This window comes from Mytilus galloprovincialis, chromosome 11 (genome assembly GCF_965363235.1).
Source record: "Mytilus galloprovincialis chromosome 11, xbMytGall1.hap1.1, whole genome shotgun sequence".
NCBI classification, from domain to species: Eukaryota; Metazoa; Mollusca; class Bivalvia; order Mytilida; family Mytilidae; genus Mytilus; species Mytilus galloprovincialis.
This window is the reverse complement of record NC_134848.1, coordinates 75,095,938-75,120,518: the sequence shown is the minus strand read 5'-3', so window position 1 is coordinate 75,120,518 and position 24,581 is coordinate 75,095,938. Positions and strand designations below refer to the sequence as shown.

The 24,581-nt window shown below is 32.4% G+C and overlaps 1 protein-coding gene across 1 annotated transcript; it reads right to left on the bottom strand.

Annotated features, from left to right (window-relative positions):
• Nucleotides 1-620: 620 nt before the first annotated feature.
• LOC143050902 (glutathione hydrolase 1 proenzyme-like) lies at nucleotides 621-24,478 on the bottom strand. Its single transcript, XM_076224007.1, has 12 exons — nucleotides 24,229-24,478; nucleotides 11,789-11,969; nucleotides 9,224-9,349; nucleotides 8,245-8,336; nucleotides 7,361-7,553; nucleotides 6,568-6,731; nucleotides 5,206-5,355; nucleotides 4,466-4,620; nucleotides 3,784-3,974; nucleotides 3,040-3,268; nucleotides 1,758-1,871; nucleotides 621-770 (listed from the first exon to the last, which is right to left on the bottom strand). The coding sequence occupies exons 1-12, from the start codon at nucleotides 24,476-24,478 to the stop codon at nucleotides 621-623; spliced, it is 1,995 nt and encodes a 664-aa protein (XP_076080122.1).
• Nucleotides 24,479-24,581: the final 103 nt, after the last annotated feature.

Below are 24,581 nucleotides of genomic sequence, written 5' to 3'. Positions count from 1 at the left end.
GTGTATTTTCTTTCATTTTTAGCCAGGCGATGTCAGTTTATTTTCGATGTATCAGTTTGACTGTCCCTCTGGTATCTTTCATTCCTGTTTTTGTGATAATCTAAATGTTATGCTGTATGTTTCTTGCACAAATGTTGGAATGTCAACGTATATTTTCGTTTCCTGTAAATTCAAGACGCTACAATACTGAATAGAGTTCAACTGCTACAATTTGTAAAATTTAATGTATTCGGAATTGATGTGGTAATAATCAACCAAAATATAGCGCAATTTTTTTTTCACAAATGTTGGCCTAATGTGCCAAGGGTGGTGGAGGGGGAGGTATTGGATCGTAACCCTTGGCTAGCAAAGATGGGATAGATATATTGTACAAAATCAAAAAAAAAATTAGCCTATATCTTATATTGTTGGTCTAAATTTGAAACGAAGTTTACATACATTATGGTGTAAGCCCTGAACAACCAAAGATTATTTGCCGATCAACGTCTGTCTAAATAAACATACATATATCAATGGGTTATAGCTATTAATCGTTTATTATGCATAAAAAAACAACAAAATATAATATACGAGGACCTCTATTTTCAAATCCTAGCTGGAACACTGAAGTGTCTGTATTATCAAAATCCATCGGACAACCCCTCCTTGCGGAAATCGGAGTTAGCAGTAACCCAGCCTTCTCGTCGCTGAAGTATACCTTGTACTACAGACCCTGCACTGCCTTGTACTGTTATATTATGTCCACGTGACACTAATCCATCAAGAATAAACTAAAATTTAAGAAGAATTTTTATAAAATATCAGTTTGTCTTGTGACATGAGCTAATTGGAAAGATAAATACTAAAGTAAAATTGAAAAATCAAGTTAGGAATTTGCATGTGATCAGTGAATACTAAGAAACAAACAGCAGTCCCAGGATAGAATTGCTTGAACGATCACAGACAACTTAAAATTTGCCACTGTCGTATTGCATTTCCTATGTCAAGAGACTGCAATTAAATAAGCCAATATTGCTAGCGGTCATATTTTTTCCCTCAATTGCTTTTGTCTTAATTTAAGCGTTTTGTTATTTTGTTTTAATTAGAAACATTTTTAATTCATTTTCGGTTTCGCAAGGTTAAAAACTGTGCGGTAACATGGTTTGCTTGCATTGGGTTTAAAGTTTATTATTGTCTCAGTTATACTACTTCTGATTATTTTTATACTGGTTGATTAAAATCAGTTACATCGACAAGCATTTTTATTAAATGCTTTTGTATTCATCTCATTCGATGATTCCCTAAAAAAATTTAGTACTATAACGTTTTTATTTTTACGTCCATGCTCAATGAGGTATTTTGGATTTTGAAGCGCATTGCATTGTCTTTACACCAATATTTTAAACAAAGACATTGGAAAAATTTGTATCGTTTGTTATGTTTTTATCTTTTTGTTAAGGTTTTTGTGTTCTCAGTCTTAGTATGCTGAGTCAAGCCTTTAACAACACAGTTTTACAAATTGTTCGTATGTGTGATGTTACAATACTGTCTCAAATGCTTCAGAGGGGTAAACAATTCCTGCTCCTGCATATTAATTTTAAACTGTGATGGAATATCTGTTTAATAGATGCCCATGAATATGTTCCAATTGTCATAGTTACAATCTTGTCCGCTCTTCCTAGAATGTGCATCACTAAATTAGACTTATAACTCATTTTTATTTGCATAAGATACAAGACGGATACTACATGCAGAGCCGGATTATACGTTAGATTTACCTGTGGAAATCCTCGTTCTACATCAACAAGAGGTGGAAGTAAACGATGATGTAATCTTCTGTTGTCAATGGCTTCCTTTATACTCAAACCTAACCATTGTGTTAAGACAGTAACCTGACAAAAACCATTTTGTTTTTGTAGTATATAATTCATTTATTAGTAAGCTGAGTATGTGCAAATGTGTTTTTGTATTACATTAAAAGTTAATGAAGTGATGTTGTATGTACAAAAAAGAAATGAAAATATAAAACGTTCAAGAACACAAAACCGCCAAAATTGAACGGTCCGAAATAAAACAGCTAAATTAAATATGTTCAGGATATCTTTCCAGACAGTTGTAATATTTGTATATGAACTTTAAATTTATGTAGGTATTGGACAATTACATATTGCAGCTTTCATTTTGAGGTGTTGTGCCTTTATCATGTTTATAAATTTCCATTCGTAGGTGCCCTAGTGATCACAGTAATAACTATGCAGTCAAATCTGATCTAAAATCTTTTTTAATGATATATGTGTAAAACTTAAATTTTAAATAACAATAATTGCTGATTTTATTAAAATGAGGATTGTTTTCTGAGGGTTCTCCTTCTTCATCAACCACACCAAACAAGCACTTATCTTACACTAAAAGCGTTATTACACACAAGCATACAATTCTTCGCCTAATTATATGTTATAATTGTATTGAATAATTCAGAACATTTGACGGATGCATGAATATTTCACTGTCTTACAGGTTCTAAAGACAACATTGATTTTTCTTTAAAATACCGCAATCAAATTTAGATTATAATAAAGTGCATAGCTAAATATTAAACTTGTTATCTGAACAAGAAAAACATGATAATCAAATACAGGTTACACAAGCTCGAACCATTTACGATCTATTTAGTGATTGCATCTTGCGACTATATTCGCATTTAAATCTGAAAAAATCTGTTCCGGGATAGTGTTTTAAATGTGTTGTTAATGTTAATGTTCTAGTTATTTTTTTAGAATAGTTCTTCTGACAGTTCCTGTTCAAAGAAAAGAGTTAATCTGATTTCAACTTTATCGTACCTTTGGTCATCTGTTTCTTTATAACTACAACGTCAAAGACTTCCGGATGTCAATTATTTTTTTAAAAGAGATGTTTAAGATGAAATATGGTCAACGTGAAACGAACAGTTAGAGCATCTGTCAAATGTCTATCTTGCTAAACATCAGAACAAAATGTGATAAGCACATCATTTATTGATAACTATCCATCAGTGGTATTATGCCACGTAGTGTAACTTACCAGTACTGTTGATGTAATTATCTTTGTACCACCCGATGCTCCAACGACAAGATTTACCACGCCGTCAGGACCAACTATAATAGTAGGAGACATTGAGGAAAGTGGGCGTTTCCCGGGTTTAATAAAATTTGCTGGTGATTCAGGAACATTAGCGTTTGGTGTAGAGAAATCATCCATCTGATTGTTAAATATTATACCGGTCCGACTTCCAACTACTTTAGATCCAAAACTGAAATATAGAAAAATACAATAATAATGGCCATTGTGAAGAAATTGTTCATCCTATTATAATTGAATCTTAAGAGTTAATATCTTCAATGCTCGACAATAGGTAGGTAAGACGCCTTTCGATTTTCCCTAAGATCGATCACCTAATCAGCTGTTAACTTCTCCGGCTTATAAATAATTCTAATAAATGAGTCAGCAACCAAGCGATCGAAACATCCAAAGAAGTGCCGAAGAAATGATGGAGCAAATGTTTGGTCTTAACCAACAGACACTGACGTCTGTACACAATATACCAATTCCTAAGTCGTTCGTGTGTATATTACAAGTAAAGAATATGACAGTTGTTATTCATTTGTTTGAAATAATTACACTTTTGATTTTTCCATTTCATAAGGGATTTTCCATTTTGAATTTTCGTCGGAGTTCAGTATTTTTGAGATTTTACTTTTTACTACTTTACAATGTATATGCGGAGAAGAATAAAATCTTAATATTTATGTTATCGCAATCACTCACAAGAAATTGATTGTACTGGTTACCGATACAGCATCTCCATTAGGAGCCAGTACAGACAAGTGTGAAGTTCCGGACGAATTTAATCTATTGAAAAAAGTTGGCCCGTAGTAATCTGTTCCAAAAGTTTGGCTATCTGAAATCTGGGAACGTATCTGGTCTGCAAACTCCTTGGACGTTAAGGTGCAGAGAAACTATAATCACATATGATGATAATATATGAATACAAAAATGATACATTATAAGAATCAATAGCCGGGTACTTGTTTCAGGACCGGTGGGTGTGGGATGTGAAAGAGTGTTAATTGATGATATTAAAATGTTTTCTGAAAATATCGGTGAATTGGGGTGTTGAGAAGTGCTATGTTGGATTTCAAGTGTTTGGCTTGAGCGTTCCTGATGAAGGTATTTCATGAAAAGCACTTTCAAAATATTAATACAATTCACAAATTCTTATTTATTTTGCTTACACATACGCCATATGACATTCAAGGTTGTATAGAAGTTTGTATGCATTTTTGAAAGAGGCATTGTTACACAGCGCATCGCTAGTTTATTGGTCTAGGTAGTCCAACTAAAATACTTAGAGCCTTTTAAACGTGAGATTGTGGCTTCGCAGCATGTGAGTTGCGTTCAACTTTAATCTTAATTTGACTGTCTTCTGAAACATATAGTCTGTACTTACCTCGTTTAATTTTTCTCTAAAAGCCTCGTTTTCACCATCTCCATCGCCAAGGCCCGTTCGTTTAGCAAAACCAAACTTAAAAGCTTCTATAAATCTATGCCATGTCACTATTTCTTTTTGTTGACAAGAAAGACTTTTATCGTTCAGGTTATATCCTATAATATAATTGCAAAAATAAATGTATCTAGTTGACAAATTACTGAATGTCAAGCGGGATAAGAGAATTATATGCACATCTTTCTTCTTTTAAGACTTTTGTTGAGATTCCATCTAGTTGTCTTTTGGTAAAATGAGTCGTTGTGTAACTGTCTCTTTCACGTTAACCTTACATCGCTTATCATTCATACTACAACTTAGTACAAAAAACCAAACATAAAACGTTATATATCTGCAGCAGACATTTTTAACAGCCTTGAAGGAAATATGTTGACGCCATTTGCAAACGCAGCGGACAACACTTTAGAATTTGAAAATGTCGCATTTTTTTAAGGAACAACCATTTAATATCAAGGAAGGTTGGAGAGCGGGTTATATTTTTTCCCCATAAAACAAATATGCTGATCCCTAACTTGAAGAAAATAAGTTATTGTGAATCTAGACTGTCCCTTACATACCTTGTAGTTTTTAATTTTGAAAATAAAATCATTTGATTGACAGCGACAAGAAACTATTACCTCCCTTTTAAGTTAAATGGTTGCTTTCATAAAGTATGATCAACTCCTATTAATACTACTACGAACCGTCCAGTATATTCAATATGAACTGTACGATTGCTCCGCTTGATGGTGGTGGGGGAGAAAACACAGTTCTCTCTGAGTTTAGTTTAACTACCAATGGATTCTTTACTAGTGCTGTGTACCCAGCAAGGTCGTTCTCAGTGATGATACCACCTGTAAACAGAAACAGACTTTACTAAATGAAAGACTGTACATCGCAAGCACTACTACTCGGCCATTTTGGAAAAGCCTAATGTAATTATACGATAATGACAAAATAGCTACGATTGACAGAAATCGTTTACGAATCTATACATGGCAGACTACGGAAGCTTGCTACATACATGAACTATCTATAACGTAACGCATGAAACCAGTGTAGGTTGTTCTTATAGACAACTTTCGAGTTCGATGCATTCCCGTCAAAAACTCTTGTTTAAGTGAACGTCATTTGTGCGTTTAGGGGCGACGTCACTTCCATTCCAATGTTGAGTGGTTGGAAAAATTTAATTCTATATTGTACGAGTTATTCGGCAAATTGCATTTTCAAAATTGACAATTAGCACTTCTGTCATTAGGAAATTGTCATTAAGTACCTACAGAACAACCATTATTTCTAGTTTATCCTGCACAATGTCGATCACTAAGACGCTTGATGAACGTAAATAGTGCAGGGATACAGGTGACCCCTCCTATCTGGTAAATAACGTCATAAAGGCGCGCATAATTGACGATTTTTTTTCCGGTGACGGATGAACTCGAAAGTGGTCTATTTATTCATAGTAATATAGGATACATTTTTCAAAGGAGTTCATGTTGATTGCAGATAAACAAAGCGTGGTTGGTTTGAAGTGTTTTGGTTATTTTTATAAAAAGAACGCTAACTTTCATTATTATACCAAGACGTGGTATTCATAACAACATTGTATCTTAATATTTTGAACAAAACTCACCTAACAATTGATTGAACAGGTAAAATGATAAATTGTTTTATTTCTGCATCAAAATGAAACGATAAGAATTGAATGTTTGAAATATTTTTATGAAGGTGTACATGTTGTTAACGTATTTAATGTGCGCCTTTATTTCGCCTCTTCCTTTATTACACATAGTGATAATGTCGACGCGTTTACACCCTAATAAATCTACAATGAGAAGCTAAAACTAAGATAAGGTTGTCTTAATACAAAACTTTTGTTTGTTTTCAAGCAATACCAAGAGGATAAAATGCCCCAAAACCTGTGGAAATGCATTATTCAACAAACCCTTATCTGTTAGATTTGTACAATTCACTCGCCAATCGGCAAACCTCGGGTGACTCCGCTGTTCTCCATTTATCCGTAAGATTGAAATACGAAATCGGCCGAGTTGTGACGAATGACTCACCTGCATCTCGTATGTCTGCTGCTATATCTTTACTCAATTCTCCATTATAGAATGCATCCACACCTTTGTTAGCAATGGTTTCTAAAGTTCTGGCTAGTTTTGGCCTTTTTAAAATATCCCCAGCCTCATATAAACGCCCTGTGTCTGGGTTTACCACTAAATTTCTGTCAAAATTAAGGATTTTCAGATATCCAAATAACCAATAAAAGATGTCACCTTCAAATAAAACAGACGTTTCGAACAGGCTACTGTTACCTTTATTTCATTGAATCCCAGAGGAGATTATTGTTTTTTCTTGCATATTTAAACTTATCTGTTATTTACAAGGTTGAATGTTGCTTATGCAATAACTTATTTAAGCACATTTTGTAAAGGAAAATTGAAATAGAGATGCAGATTTCTTATACTCTTATAAGTACTAGTATATCGTAAAAAGATAAGTTATACAAAAAGCGATACTGATTATAATGATTTGTAAGTGTCTTGGAAATATTCCGATAGGAATTAATACAAAAAGTTATTCAGTAGGATGTATGGAAATTAGACCTCCCCCCCCTCCCCCCGTGTCAACGGTATATCAAGAATAACCTGGATTTAAGCTACCATGAGTTAATTAAGGTTGCTAGAGCATATGTATATAGTTGCAGTCAATAAATCTAGCAATTTTGACATGTGGTTTAAATTTCAAATACACTTTCTATAATCAGGTGTTTTGATATTATAAACCGTACTGAACAAAGCGGATATCTGATACAAATCAGATGTATGTTGTAAACTATGTAATATTACTCACTTTAATCCCTGAAACTTTTTGATATTTTCAGTTTGACGAGATATGGCAAAAGCGGTTGGGTTTCCTACCACTACACCCTCCCGACATAATTTTATTGATGGCTGAAATAATTCTTTCCATGGAAGTCTACCACCGATCTGATGAGCTAACCAATAACCACGTATCTCGCCAGGAACCCCAACAGCCAAACCACCTAAAATCAAGAACCTCTTTAATTATAGAATAAAAAATCGGAGAATTCAAAGGGAGACCAACATTCAACTAGTGACCAAACGGTACATTATTTCAGGCATGCGCATACTGCATGAGTTAATCATCAGTGTTATCCGGTTATGAGTTGAATATTTTTTTCGATATTTGAATTCTTTGGTTAGTTATTCTTCTTATTGCTTTGGCAAATTGCTTTTTTTTATGAAATTAAAGTACAAAATATAAGGAACTATATCTTTTTGTATGCATTCACAATTTGTTTTGATCTAACATAATCGACATCTTGTCAACGCCTATTGTTATATGACGTCAGAGGAGTGAAATGGCAACGTTTCTTTCACATGTGAAGTTATTGGTTTTTATTTCACTGTGAAATCAATGTTATTCAATGCAATCGATTTTATAAATTTGTGCGAATTACTATCTAAATATCAATGACTCTGTTAAATTTTCATGTGGACGGGGAAAAATATCTATAACTAATACTTAATTATCTCCCTTTAAATTTCTACCAAATAATAATTGTTTTCAAGGTGTTCATTGTCGACAAAACGGGTTTACATAGAAATAGTTAATTGCAATTCGAAAAACAATCAATATCAATTTTGGAGCTGACTCATTCTGTTCATTAAAGCGTTATAATAAAACATCATAAGTTCTTTAAATGTCAGTACCTTCTGTAGATGATCTGCCATCAAACATGGTCGCATTAGCGCCATCAGGAGCCGTTTCACGAGCAATGATCGTGTATGCAGATTTATTCTTCCTGGAATAAAATATATTACATTTATATGCTTTGGAGTTCATCGCTAAACTAATACATTCCCCATTTCCATTCTTAATTTTATAATAAACAATTTTATCATGTTTATTAAGGGACTAGTTGAGGACCACCACCGGATGCAGGATATTCACGCATCGTTAAAGATCCCTTGGAGGCATTCGGCTGGTATCCGCTCTTTGGTCGGGTTGTTGTATCTTTGACATATTCCCCATTTCCATTCTCAGTTTAATATATCAAATCTACTGTACCTTTTTCATATACAAGTTAGTAGTGTTTATTAATTTGAACCGGCTCATAGACGGAACGATATGTAAGCATCATGTGTAAAAGGTCAGTTGTTCAAGTCAACTTAATTATAAGTGAATGGTGTTTCAGAGTTTATTGCAAACAAATTGGAAAATGTAAATTTTAGATGTTCCCTTTACGCAGGATTTCGATTTCATAATTTTTTTTTAGCAGTTTTAAACCTGAAGGTTTAACGCAAACTTGCTTTTTGATGCATTTTGTAAGTACTTTACTCAGACACTCTGATTGTCTCAAATAACATTAGACTGATGTATATGCATGAATTATAAGAATAAGAAGGTGTGGTATATTTTGCCTTTTTCACAAGCCAGATACGATTCATTACAGGAAACCGTAATTTATGGCTTTTCGGACGGTACAACCAGTGCTACATGAGCAGCAATATAATAATTATATATTATGTTTATCCTTATAGGACATATGACGTCACTACGATTCTTGATATTTGAGATCTTCTTTTTCCCTTCATGTTTGTTCTTATCTTTTGGCTGGTATTGAAAAAGCTTTAGTTGTAAGTGTTAGCAGATTTAGTCAATACGCTTTAGTTCATTTTTAATACCTACTTGTTAAAAACAGTCATGAAGAATCCACCTCCTATGCCGCAGCTTTGCAAGTTGGAAACACACTGACATAGAAGAGTGGCAATGGCTGCATCAACAGCTGACCCATGACGGCTTTTCATGATGTGTCTACAATGCAAATCAATATGATTTATATAATCTGTAAACTTTTGATATTCTTTTAACTTTATTATTATATATTATGTCAAAGTATGATAATTCAATAATTTCACAACTCGTGTCTAACAGATCAAAAAGCTAAATCATGAGGTACCAACATTCGTGTATTGTTGTGTTGTTGGTCATTCGTTAAATGTTTTTTATTTATTTGAATTCTTCGATGAGTTATTCTATAGTTCTATAAATCTATGATTATAACCCGATTATAAATGAAAATAAAAGAAGACAGGAATGACCCCGCTCGAGCTTTGCAATTTTAAAAAGATTGAAATGAGATTCTAATATGACGTCCTTATTACGCTTTGTTATCAAAGCCGTCTTCTAATGAGCACAAAAAAATATGTTTGACACATGCGCACGTACTTACTGTTTATATTAACGTTATTTCCCTCGTTATCCTTTTAAATATTTACATTAAAGCAGCTAACATAAACTTTTATTATATATTTTTATCAAACAACATATATTTGCCCTGCTTGTAGTTTTTAAACTGATCAAATATGAAATGTAATATACAGACTCCTCGGGGAAGACATGGGAGCAGCCACACATTTTTACGGTATTTTCGTACGCTTCGACCTATAAATATATAGTTTTTGTAATATTAGAATCGAAACAGTGTAAAATATCGACAAATATAATGCCTACCCATGTTAAAATGAGCATAGAACATGACATGAAGGAATTATTTCTTAAATAACTCTAAAACAGATTGTAAGTCATTGCTGAATTTTGAACCCGGTCGCTTAGTTTTTCAGGTATTTTGTCTGCATTCGAAAATTAGTAGACAGGACATTTATATTGATTAAGTACTCATACATAGAAATATGTGTTCTATCAATAAACAATATAAAAGATTTTAACATCCAAGGCAGCAGTTTTGTCTTTTGGTTTCTGTCGTAATTGTTTTCCTTTTTAAGTGTTTTTTTCTCTCCTGTTGAAATACAGGTGTGCAACTCATTTAATCGCTGTCTTGAACCGAAGCTATATCATTTTTGTCGTTAATAAATATCTATTGTAATCAAACAGTTTGCTAATTGCAATGAAATATTATCTGATCACAAAGATACCCAAGACCTACAGATTTCATTCGTTTATTGCATTGAATCAATAGACACACTTTTAACTATATTGCTATCTTGTATTTCAAACTAAAAATGTCACCAATATGTGAACTTAATATACATCTAATGGTTGTTGCTGTTAAATAGTTCAAATGCAAGGGAAAATGTCAAAGATAGAGAGAACAAAACTGCCTAACCCGATTTTAAAAAGGATATTTTGGTTGTTCAATGACTATTATTTTGTTTATTTTTCCACTGTAATTTTATTGTCTTTTCTTCATGTGGTCGTCCTGTTCTTCAACAGCGTTAAGGTAAAATATTGTTTAGGTTCTTTCATGTATAATCATCCACCAAAAGGTAAATATATAGGAATAAGAATGATAATAAGAAAACTTTAATAATCCAATTATGGACCCTTGCGGATTTTTAATTTCATATAATGATTACAATGATTTGTGTTATTACTATATAGTAAAATAAAATACATCTCAATAGAACACTGAACAGTTATTGCATGCACATGGAAGAGAAAGTAATATGGGAGACAATAAATTTATGCAAGGATTATTCCCCTTTAAGGTAGTAATTTTTTTTTTACCTCCAATCAATAACTTTTAAAATGCTGTAACGTTCTTATTAAAGCATAGAAAATAATAAAAGAGGTATATATAGATAGATAGAAGAATAATCTTTTAAATGGCTGCAATATTTTTATAATGCAATCATTATGTAATCAATTATTAAGTAATGAGTGTCCAAATCTGGGTCTGTTCACTTGAATGAATTTAGCTCCATCATCTCTTTAGCTATACAAAAAATTTATCTTTATCAACACATCATGGGCTTCAAAATGGTGTCTCAAATTGTCCTTATGGTATTCCATTCTCTCATAAATCTTTAACTAGTGTAAACGTCCTAACCACATAAAAGAAGATAATGTTTGATTAGGTGTAAAACTAGTTCTATACATTCTATCTGAAATCTGAGACATGCTTTTGTAGATAATGGTCATAGAAACAACATATAATAAAATCAACCCTCTAGGGATACTTATGCAGAAGCTAATTTCATTTGAAAGTGGAAATTTGGTGAAAAATATTTTAGACACAGTTAACATTATAATTGGTTAAATAATTGTTGCATAATACTAACATTGCATTAATTTGAAAGAGTTATCTATTAGCTATTTAAAATTACCACTTTTATAAATTTCAAGCATTATTAAGAAAGTTAAAACATTTTAAAACTTGGGAGTCGGAGTTATAAAATCTTTGTATTGTGCTACCATAAATAGATATAATGTTTTGAGCTGTATTAATCTTACGTTCCTATCCTTGCACATGGAGCTCCTGCGTCAGATGCCACTGCAGCAGATCTATATTGTCCCTCGATGGAGTCGGACACAAATTTTGGTGTATTCTTTGACTGTGGTTCTGTGTCTTTTTCCCCATCAACTGTTTTGTGACGTCCATGTGTATTGCGTTGTACTTGCAGAATGCAGAATCCTATCAACAAAACAAAAATAGATTAATGAAGAAAAAAAAAACCAACATCACCTATACAACATTTAATTACCACAATGGGTAGAGATCATCTAGTATGTGAATAAAGGCAACAGTAGTATACCGCTGTTTCCAACTAGTAAATCTATGGACAAAAAACAAAATTTGGATAACAAAATATAACTGAGGGAAAAGCATTAAATATAAGAGGAAAACAACGACACAACATTAAAATGTAACACAAACAGAAACGGACTAAGCATTAGACAAAATTCGATGAGAATAAAAAATATAACATCAAAACCAAATACATGAATGTCAGTCCATTTATCAGTAAAAAAAGGATTAAAAAAACTTATTATTCTGTTTCTAGTTTGATATATTCATCCTCAGTTTTGAATTGTTTGTCATAATTTTTAATATTGGACAATTTTGATATAAGAACATTTCTGTGTGGTTCATATTTTGTGAAGTGCAAGATAAAATGTTTTTCTTCTTCTATATTTGATCATGACATAATTTGCCCAACCTTTCTTCTATGTTAACTTGCATGTATCTGCCGCTCTTAATTTCGAGTGTGTGTGCACTTAGCCTAGTTATGCCAAAGATACCCTCTCTTTCAACATATTCAATTGGTCAACATTGTGTGCACGTTTAAAAAAAAAATACCCAAACTTTACTTCCGTATGATAAAATTTGACGTACCAATGTATCAAAAAGTGTTTCTAAAAGTCTACATGAATTGATTATACTGAGAGATTTGTTAATTTTGAATATTGCTTTTCTAACCTTTTATAATACAAATTTTTAATTTCAAACAAATCTTTAACAGAATACACGGTAAATGATTATGGAAGTTATTAAAAAAAGCTAGAAGATAACAGCAAAAACAGTCGAACCTATACACATTTTTATACAGAGTTGAAATGTACTGTAAACACTTCACCAAACATCAGTTTTCTTAATAAAATTAGGAGTTGGACTCCTTTTATTATGCCATTCCTTCTTGTAATAATAACTATCGACTAGTTGATGTAAATAATAATAGGCAGTAGAAACACATGCATCAGATAAACTCTATTTACCTAATATATAGTAGATCTAAACTATGTATTTGCTCTGGCATTACTAGAAACACACATACAAGTAAAAACCATCAAATCACAGAAGAATGTAAGTATTATTGGAGTGAACACCATTAATTACTCAGAGATTATGCCACTTCAAAAATCAGAGAATCCTGTAAAATCTGTGAATGGAGAACATCTGGAATGTACTTCGTCGTTCATTTTCATGACAGCATAGTCTTTTGAAAGTAACAGCTAAAAAAGGAGCAAAAAATGGCATCTGCTCCGGAGTGTGAAAAACAAGAACTGCATTTTTTCAGCTACGTAACATCTGTAGGTCTAGTTACTTCAGTATGAACAACAAAATTAGACCATGCAATAGATGTATACTGGTTGTGCTGCTATAACTTGGTAGTTAAACCTTAACCGAAACACCTTAAAAAACAACAAATATTTATGATAAAATATTGAATTGAACAAAATAGATTATGAAATAAAGTCAAATACTAAGAATATGTATTGGTATATATAGGATTGGTTCTGGACTCGTTATATCTCATTCATTCATATGGGGAAGAATACTGGACAATTGCCCAAAATAACGTCAACAAGCTATTTAGTTTTTCCAATGGGTGTCCCATAAAGATCTTAAGAAAATTCTGTATACGTCAGATCACAAAGAAAGACATCCATGAAACCACAGGATCCAACATTATTGACACACGACACACTATAGAAGCAACAAAAGAGATGGATATGTCTTGCTAAACCAGCTGACCTTACTCAATGAAAATTGGTCAGACATAAATGGATAAGAACTAAATTATGATTAATGATATGAATTAATATGATTGTTTACGCTCGTAAATATCAAAGAGAAAAATAAATTCGAATTAATTTTGTAAATCACGTGTTACCATTCACTTGGAAACAACCTAAATGTCAGAGTATCACATAAGGCTGTTACGTTCCATAAATAAACGATGTTTTTTTAGAAATGTGTTTTATCAGCATAATAAAAGTAGTTGTATAGAGTTGATACGAATTGTTGTGTAGATGCTACTTGATTTTGTTTTTTCAAAACTCTTTATTTAGACTTTTTTAATCATTTTATTGTTAAGTAAATGCATCTGTGACGGTATTAGTCCCATTAGTAAATTTGGTAGATACTTAGTCAGGCGTAAGCTGAAGAGCTGAGATGCTCATCTTTAGCTCAGTTGGTACACGCGATGCCTTTAAACACAGGCTCGATTCATGGTGGAGATATGCAATTTTGATAGAAGAATCATGCTCTCATGTTAAATGTTTATAATTAAATTTTTAATGTAACGCGTATTTTAATTGGCCGACGTTATTTGTTATCCGCCCATAGACATAAGTAAGTCATGCAGCCGTGACGTCATCAACGTTTTTTCGTGGTTTTCTACGGTTTAAAATCGAATTTAGAATTAAATTATAAGAAATGACTGTAGTATTTTTTCTGTCTATTCGAAATAACACAAAAAATGTGGTGCACACTGTTAAATAACCCGCTACGCACGGTATTTAGTGTGCACCACATTTTTTATGTTATTTCTTCATAGACAGAGAATACTAGTCATTCCTTAAATAGATCAAATTTTATTTAATTTGATATTGCTTATTCATCCGACAAAATAAACACGCGTACTCAAAACCAAAAATAAAAGGGGAGGGGGGGGAGGGGAAGAAACATACGCAGACATTTTGAAATGTTTTGATATAAAATGACTTTATTAATCTTGATATAACAAGTATAAGTATATCTGTAAACCGTCTGTAAATGTAAAAATATAAAGATTATATGACCGATATTTTTATTTTCACATTCCTATGTGTATAAAAAGTAAAATCGTAAAAATACTGAACTGAGAAGAAAATTAATTCGGAAAGTCCATAATGACATGGCAAAATTAAAATACAAAACGCATAAAAAACGAATGGACAAGAACTGTCATATTCCTGACTTGGTACAGGAATTTTCAAATGTAGAAAATTGTGGATTAAACCTCGTTCTTTAGCGCTAACCCTCTCACTTTAATGACAGTCTCATAAATTTCCGATTTATTTACAATGATGCGTTAACTAAACAGACGCAATAAATAAAATGGTCAAAATATGGGAACAGCAGTCATCATCGTGTAACAATTTCAAAAATGGCTTATTTCACAAGTAAATATGAAGTAAGTCAATTTGAATCGTCTTATTGATGAATATTTAAAACATATCTCCGAGGAGCTTTTATTTTAAATAAAAACTTGTACAATAACGAAGAAAACAAGACAAGCAATATTTAAATAAAACAACCCCATGTGTATACTAAAAGTAATTTTGAAGCACACAAGCATATGAATATAGTATGAAATAAAAGCATTCAAAGGGCAAATAATATGTAGTTAATAACCTTTATAACATATATCTGTTATATTTATTTGAGGTTTCGATTTCTCGTCTTACTAGAAAAGAATGTGTATTTGTATATAAATTGCAACAATCTCTCACAAAAAGGTCGGAAAAAAATTTTTCTTTAAAAAAACACATGTTCAGATAATGAAAAAAATTTTGCAACAAAAGATAAAACACTGTTTTGAAGCTTTTATATTTTGATTCTCACATTGATAAATAAAGGAAATAGTGGTACACCGCAAAAATTGATTAAGTGAAAATAAATCCAGAATACAAACTTAAACCAACAGAAATACCGATGTTTCGAAATCAAAAGCCAAGGCTAAATACATAAGTTGCGAATTGTTAGATAACAACTGCCATATTCCTGACTTGGTACACAACATTTGGAACAGTTTATCAAATGAAGAATTCAGATTATTCTGGGATTTTTTATGTAATAAAATATTGTATTGTTTTGTCTGATGATTGGTCAGTGTCTGTGTGTGTTGCGTTTCGGTGTTGTGTTGTTGTTCTCCTCTTATATTTAGTGCGTTTCGCTCGGTTTTGGTTTGTTACCCCGATTTTGTTTTTTGTCCATGGATTTATGAGTTTTGAACAGCGGTATACTACTGTTGCCTTTATGTATACTATGAAATTGTGAATGGAAAGGCACAAAGAATGATTGATAACAAATACCCCGACCAAAAACAAATTAACAGCCAAATAAAAGGTCTTCACCAATTGGGGGCCATAGCTGGCCGCCTTACACAAATATACACCTTGTCCGTGAGAATTCATGTCACACGTAACTCTGACACATACAAATGAACCAAAACAGATACTGTTCTATTTTTAACCAAATGAGATATACAAACCGGAATAATATCGCATTGGAAGCCGTGTAACCAGGACATATGTGGCTGTAAACAGCTGAGTTTAGACGCATTCGGGATAACATCTGATTGCTGTCGAGATTAATTGAAGTTTCAATTTCTTGCCACGATTTACAGGTTCCCAATTAGATTTGTAACACATTTTAATCGAGAATGGTACTATCAACGACGGGAGTAAACATCGTGAATGTGTGACTCCAGCTTGAACGACACATTAAAAAGTTTGTTATTACAAAATACAGTAGCGAACATCCTTAATCTGCAGAAAATCTTACCTTCATTAAAAAAACAAAGTAATAGTACAAGAATTATAACAACATGTAGTGCTAAATAATTCATTTCTATAAGATTTCCGAATACACTATGACTGTAGTATAACAGTTTCTTTATATACACAAGCTAACAGTCAGTACACGTAGTTGACAACTATATAAACTGAAATGTCAGTGCATGGATTTAAGGTTTATAAAACAGTTGAACGCATGTTTAATGAAATGGTTAACCTACCAATGGTCAAATTTGTCACAGTGTAACCAGTCAAAAGAAAATTGGAATTAAGAAAACTATTTATTATTTGCAGTAGAGATATTTTCTATTAATAGAGTGTATATCCAACAGGAATTTTAGCATTGTTTAACTTTTAAATGAGGCACTTTCTTTATAGAGACAAATAGACAAGCACATCGTTTAAATAAAGACAACACTAGTATATCGCTGTTCAAAGTAATAAATCCATTAAGAAAAAAACACAAATCCGGGTTCGAAACTAAACTGAGGAAAATACATAACTATAAGAGGAAAACAACGAAACAACAGAAACAATGAAGTGCACCAAAAACAAACGACATATAACTGAACTATAAGAAACAAATCGCCATTTTGATGATTTGGTAAGGAACATTTTAAGAACAATGAGTGGTTGAACCTGGTTTTGTTGCTGGCTAAACCTAGCATGATGGTAATGTTCACTATATCGCTTAAATGACAATTTTACATGACAGACATACAGTACAAATAACTGCCAGAACATTCAAGACAAAGAATACATAAATTAATAATATAATGGTGCGTTTCGACAGAATAACAATTGACCGTTATGGAATAACCGTTACACAAATGATGACGGACATGTTCCTTACGTCGTAATTACAATCCCCTTCCCTCTCATGAATGTGACCTACCAAATAAGACTATTTATCGGATTTGTTATCACATAAGCAACACGACAGGTGCCACATGTGGAGCAGGATCTGCTTACCCTTCCGGAACACCTGACAGCACTTCTAGTTTTTGGTGGGGTTTGTGTTGTTCATTCTTTATTTTTCTATGTTGTGTCATGTCCACTATTGTTTGTCTGTTTGTCTTTTTCATTTTGAGCCATGGCGTTGTCAGTTTATTTTAAATTTATAAGTTGGAACTGTCCCTTTGGTATCTTTTGCCCCTCTTTTACGTAACAATAGTTTAGGACAGTGAACAAAGACAGCATAACAGTCCTGTTTAAAGCGTCCCTGTATTTTAATAAAAGGAAACAATTCTATAAAAGAAAATGATTTTTCGTTCCTATTTATTGCACATCGATTACAAAAGAAAATATCGGTCAGATTTGTTTTTTATTGATTCGCACTTTCCATAGACTATTAACCGTGTTATCATGTTATCATGAAATCTAATAATGTTATCCCTCCACTATATTTACGAATATTTCACTCAATTAGGGTAATTTTTTCACTATAGTTTTTTGTTCAATTGGATAACGCATTGTATGTCAAACGTAAACAAGAATGTTTATCTGAAAATAATTATTTATGACATTTCTGTAAAATATTAAAATATACATAAAAAATGTTCGCATTCTAGTTTTGTTTAATATTTAATATGTAGTATGTGAACATGGAATGCTGTAGTCAGGTAATAAGTAACTGTATGTATAGCATTACATATATAGCATGGGACATAGTTCAGAAATCATTTTTAGCTGGGGTTGCAACAGGTGAACAATTTAAGTATACTCCCAGTCCCAGATTTATTAACTGATAATATATTATTTTCCCCCTCTTTTTTAATCATTAGTCAATTGATGTAAAACATTAATAATTCAGTTGGATGCGTCAGTGTGGTCTTCTATCATGTGTTTATAACATACGTTATTAAAATAGGAACATATGTACAGTAGTTGTCGTTTGTTTATGTACTATATACGTGTTTCTCGTTTCTCGTTTTGTTTATATAGATTAAAACGTTGGTTTTCCCGCTTGAATGGTTTTACACTAGTAATTTTGGGGCCCTTTATAGCTTGTTGTTCGGTGTGAGCCAAGGTTCCGTGTTGAAGGCCGAACTTAACCTATAATGGTTTACTTTTAAAATTGTTATTTGGATGGAGAGTTGTCTCATTGGCACTCACACCACATCTTCCTATATCTAGATCAACTTCTAGACATAATATTTTTGTATAATTATGAATCAAAATGAACATAACATTCAAAAGATAAAACATCTATCCAAATTGCTTAACAGTGTAAACATTTACAAAATATTGATTTTATCATCACATACAATGACCCGGAAGTCTTCTAAGTGGATTACAATATCTAACAGCGTTATGCATATATAAGATTGGCTTTGTTTTATTTCTTATTTGAGTGTACATGTCTTGAAAAAATGAGAATATCAAATTCATATTTATGTTTTCCCGTAAAAAATGTAACTTTCCTCATTTGTACTCTGATTATAGATTTATTTGTTTTATATAACAGTTATGATAATTAAATTAAGTTGTATATTTTGATTAGAGAGAAAAACATCCATGATTGAGTTTTTTCTCATTTGCACTGATACCACATCTTCCTATATCTATGCCTAGTCCTTGACATTTGCACTCATACCACATCTTCCTATATCTATGCCTAGTCCTTGACATTGTTGGACATTCATTCTATGTAACTCAATGACTTAATAATGTTTTAACTCATTAATTCAATTATTAGCTATTGCTTCTTTAGAGTTGGATTTATCTCCCCTTTTATAGAAAGAGAAAATTAGAATTGATATTTAACAAATGTATTTTATTAAACTATATTTTATAAATGTGGGCATTGGGACAAATTTTGATATCATACTCCTAGAGACATGTTATTAAGAGAAATTGTCAGTTTTAAGTATAAATACCATTAACGATACTATTTTTTTCTGCACCAGATGAGCACGATAATACAAAAATAGTATAAAATTGGTATTGATCCAAACTCGAGATAGACATGGACGATTATGCAGTTTGCGGAGTATCAAGAAAAAAAAGTTGAACATGATAAAAGATGGACGAACGATACCAGTGGGACAGTCAAACGCATAAATAAAAAATAAACTGACAACGTAATGGCTAAAAATTTAAAAGACAAACAGACAAATAATAGACAACACTGAAAACTAAAGAATAAGTAACAAAACCCAACAACAAAACTAGGGGTTATTTCAGGGGCTCCGGGAGGATAAGCAGATCCTGCTTCACATGTGTCAACCATCGTGTTGTTCATTTTATAACAAATCCGATAAGATATTTGATGTTGTGTTCACAAAGGCTTAAAGTATAACATTTGACTGAGATTTTTTTCTATTTGATTAGCATGAAAAAATGTTAATGTCAAATCGTCTGTTTAAACGCTGAAAATGTTCAACCACAGTATATATATTACTTTTCTTAATCAAAATTAATAATTAAGGATGTCGTAAATTAATTTATTCGTGTATATTTAGTGTGCTAAGAGTGAATCCCTTCTGGCCTGCTCCATTGCAAAAGAATAGGGCTAAGTGAAATCTCAGAAAAGTTTTTATTGTCGTTAGAGATGTCATGTCGTCAAATCGTGTATTTTCAACTTTGGTTGATATATAATCAGGTTAATTTGATCAATTATGGCCAATGTGTTATTGTCACAAATCATGAGCAGTGTGTTTTTCTCACAAATCATGAGCAGTGCGTTTTTGTCAAAAATCATGGACTGTGTATTCTTTGTCATAAATCTTGTACAATGTGTTTTTGTCACATATCATGCGCAGTCTGTTTCGTGTTAAATCATGAGCAGTGTGCTTCTGTCAAAAATTAAGGCAGTGTGTTCTGGTCATAAAATTTGAACAATGTGTTCTCGTCATAAAATTTGAACTATGTGTTCTTGTCACAAATCAAGGGCAGTGTGTTTTCGTCACACATCATATAAAATGTGTTTTGTCACAAATTATGGTCAGTGTGTTCTTTTCATGAATGTTAGACAAGGCGTACTTGTCACAAATCATGTACATTTTTTTTGTCACAAATCATGGGCAGGGTAATATTCTTTTCATAAATCATGGACAATGTATGTTTGTAACAAATCATTGGCACTGTGTTTTTGTCACAAATCATGGGCAGTGGTCCCTTGTGTGTTCTTGTTATAAACCATGACAATGTGTTCTTGATTTAAATGAAAGACAATGTGTGCTTGTCATCCATCATAGAAAATGTGTTCTTGTCTTACAATAAAAACAATGTGATCTTGTCAGAAATCATTGACATTGTGTTATTGTCTTAAATTATAGACAATGCGTTCTAATTTTAAATCATATACAGTGTGTTCTATCATAAATCTTTTGCAATGTGTTCTTGTTCTTAATCATGAACAGTGTATTCTGCATTGACGATTTTTCTATAAATAAATCAGAGACAATATTTTCTTTGAATAAATCTTGGACAATATGTTCTTTGAATAAATCATGGACAATATGTTCTTTGAATAAATAATGGACATATGTGCTTGTCATGAATTATGCTCTAGTTTGAGAGAGGGCATTCTTGAAGACGGATAGAGATAAAGTATATAAACACAGTTTTAATGTGTTCTTATTATTAATCACAGACAGTGTTCTATCACAAATCTTTGACAATGTGTTCTTGTTCCTCATCATGAACAGTGTATTCTGCATTGACTATATTTCTTGGAATAATTCATGGATAGTATTTTCTTGGTCAATATGTTCTTGGAATGAATCATGGACAATGTGTTTTTTTGGAATAATCATGGACAATATATTCTTGTTCTAGGAATAACTTATAGACACTATGTTCTTGGAATAAATCATGGACAAATGTTCTTGGAATTTATCATGGACAAAATGTTCTCTGAATAAATCGTGGTCAATATGTTCTTGTCATGAATAAATGAATCATGCTTTAGTTGTAAAGTGGTCATTCTTGAAGACGGGCATAAATAAAGCAGAGAAGCACAGTTTTAAAGAGGTTAATACATATACATTACTTAACTAATGTCATTTAATAATCTTTGGAAGATTTTAAGCATTAAAATGTACTATTCAAACTATTTAATTTTTCAGTGTGTATTCTTGTATGTTTTCAATGTGTAGCCTTGTATGTTTTCAGTGTTTAGCCTTGTATGTTTTCCGAGAAGTTCCGACCCATTTCCGTGACCTTCATAAGAAACCTATAACAATATTAAGTTCAATAAATTTTATCAACGAATCTCAAGAGTTTATGTTTGTTCTGTTGAGGCAAATTAAAACATGGCATTGATTTATCATATATAAATTTTAACTGTTTATGGTTTTCAGTATTCACATTTATTTCTGAATATTCATTTGTTTGTTTTTTTGTATATAGATAAATATAATTACAATCCTTCAAAATTCTTGTGCAGATAAAATTGCTTGTTTTGTTTGTCAGTTCAGCTACTTGGTCATTTCTTTTAGTATAATGTAAACTTCTAATGGTCAGTATCCGATGCTTTGTAGTTATGTGTATTCGTTCTATGAAAGCAAATACTAGACACGTTAAAAAATTGAAGATTTACTCAATGAATGCATTGCAGAAGGTTGGGCCTTTATCCAGATATATTAATTTCTAGTTGAGTACTGTCTTTCATATTTTCTTTCACAAATGTCGAAAAGAAAAGTACATATTTATATGAAAGTCCTTCAAGTAAGTAATGTATCTATATGATCCAGGTGTCTGGCAAGTTGAAGAGTGGTATATGTACTGAGTTCATTCGATTTTGTATTGGCAAAAGGCATTTTGATGTTTAATTTCAATTTTCATGATATTTCACATCAGATTTGTAATAATTGCAGCTTTTATTAAATTAATATGTTTCGGTCGAATTTATAATTTGCAAAGGACTTGTACCTTCTTTACGATGTTTAGTGTCTTACATTGAGTTAATTGTGATGTGTTTGTTTCGACGATAGCGTTTCTGGAAGAAAATACAACAGTTAAGCAAGTCTATAGAGACCAAAATAAACACTGGGAGAATGAGAAATACAATGCATCCCCATCCAATAAATTGTGCAGGTTGTGTTTTGTTAACAGCTGATGTCCTCTTTCGAACCTCTTTTGTTACAGCTTTTTTTGTCCACAGTCATTTCCGGTAGTATATCTTCATAAAAATGCTGAAGGATTATTTCTGCTGCCTCTGAGTCTGTTATATCCATTTCATCGAGAAAATGCCATTTTGTACTAACTAAGCTTTTTGGACATTCACATAACATTTTCTTTTGATTCAATCCTGAAATAAAAAAGTTGAATATAAAAAAGAATGTGTCATATGATTAGCAATGAGGAAAAACTTTACAGGAGACGCAAATGACACAAAATCCAACAGATGTAGGTCATCGTTTGGTCTGCAAACCTGATGCAAGACTTTATAATCCTGGTACCTTTGATAACTATTTACACCACTGGGTCGATACCTCTCGTTGGACGTTTCGTCCCCGAGGGTATCACCAGTCCAGTTGTCAGCACTTCGGTGTTGACATGAATATCAATTATGTGGTCATTTTTATAAATTTCCTGTTTCCAAAAACTTTGAATTTTTCGAAAAACTAAGGATTTTCTTATCCCAGGCATAGATTACCTTAGCCGTATTTGGCACAAAGTTTTGGAATTTTGAATCCACAATGCTCTTCAACTTTGTATTTGTTTGGTTTATAACTATTATGATATGAGCGTCACTGATGAGTCTTATGTAGACAAAACGCGCGTCTGGCGTACTAAATTATAATCCTGGTACCTTTGATAACTATTTACCGTTGGCATTGAAAAACCATCGAAATGACAGAGGTAAAACACTATAGACGAGAAAACTTAAGAACTATACGTATATTTATCTCTGAATACTACGTTTTAGTTCCAAAATTATTCAGTAGATATAATTTTAAATATTTCAAGCTGACAAATTTAAAGATGAACAGTAAAAGAGGAAGACGATACCGAGGAGACATACAATCTATTTTGACATTATCATATCCCCTTTCACTTTGAAACTAGTTAGAAAGTTTATCAATTTGTTATGTCCACATGTGTTTCCTATCTGCCTCACATGCAATAAATCCTTGGAATACATGTTGTGAGTGGCATCTAATTTGGTGCAGATAGAGAACAAATGCCATGCATCATTTATTACGCCATATCCTATCTGTAATAGTTGTTTTCCTAACGTTCCGTTGGGGACAACGTTCGTTTTGCCAGTTTGTTTTCATTTACCTTTGAGCTGTGAATTTTTTTTATATGTACCATTAAAACGTTTAATCTTGCTGCAAATGTTTGCACCTGTCCTAAGTCAGGAATCTAATTGCAGTAGTTGTTGTTTGTTTACGTAGTTCATACATGTTTCTCGTTTCTAGTTTTTTTTACGGATTAGACCGCTGGTTTTCCGGTTTCAAAGGTTTTACATTACTTAATATTGGGACCTTTTATAGCTTGTTGTTCAGTGTGAGCCAATGCTTCGTGTTTGAGGTCTTACCTTGACCTATACTGGTTCATTTTTTATAAATTGGTATTTGGATTGAGAGCTGTCTCATTGGCACTCATACCACAACTTCCTATATATATTTATATTCAAAATAGCTACATAAACTTACTCTCCGTTGTTGAAAAAGTTACATCTGTGTTTGTATGTGTGGAAGTCTGACTCGTTACAGTTAAAATTGAATATGGAAGATTTGTAGTCGTTGTACTGGACGATTCAGTCGTGACTATTGCTGGGGATGTGTCAGTGGTTATCATATCCGTGGAGGTTGTAGTAGGCGATTCTCCCACAGCCAGTGACGTTGTACTGAACGATTCAGTCGTGACTATTACTGGGGATGTGTCAGTGGTTATCGTATCCATGGAGGTTGTAATAGGCGATTCTCCCGCAGCTAGTGACGTTACACTATCCGTTTGCAAAATTGTAGAGGTTGCTGTGTCTGTAGTTATCCTATCAATAGTTCTT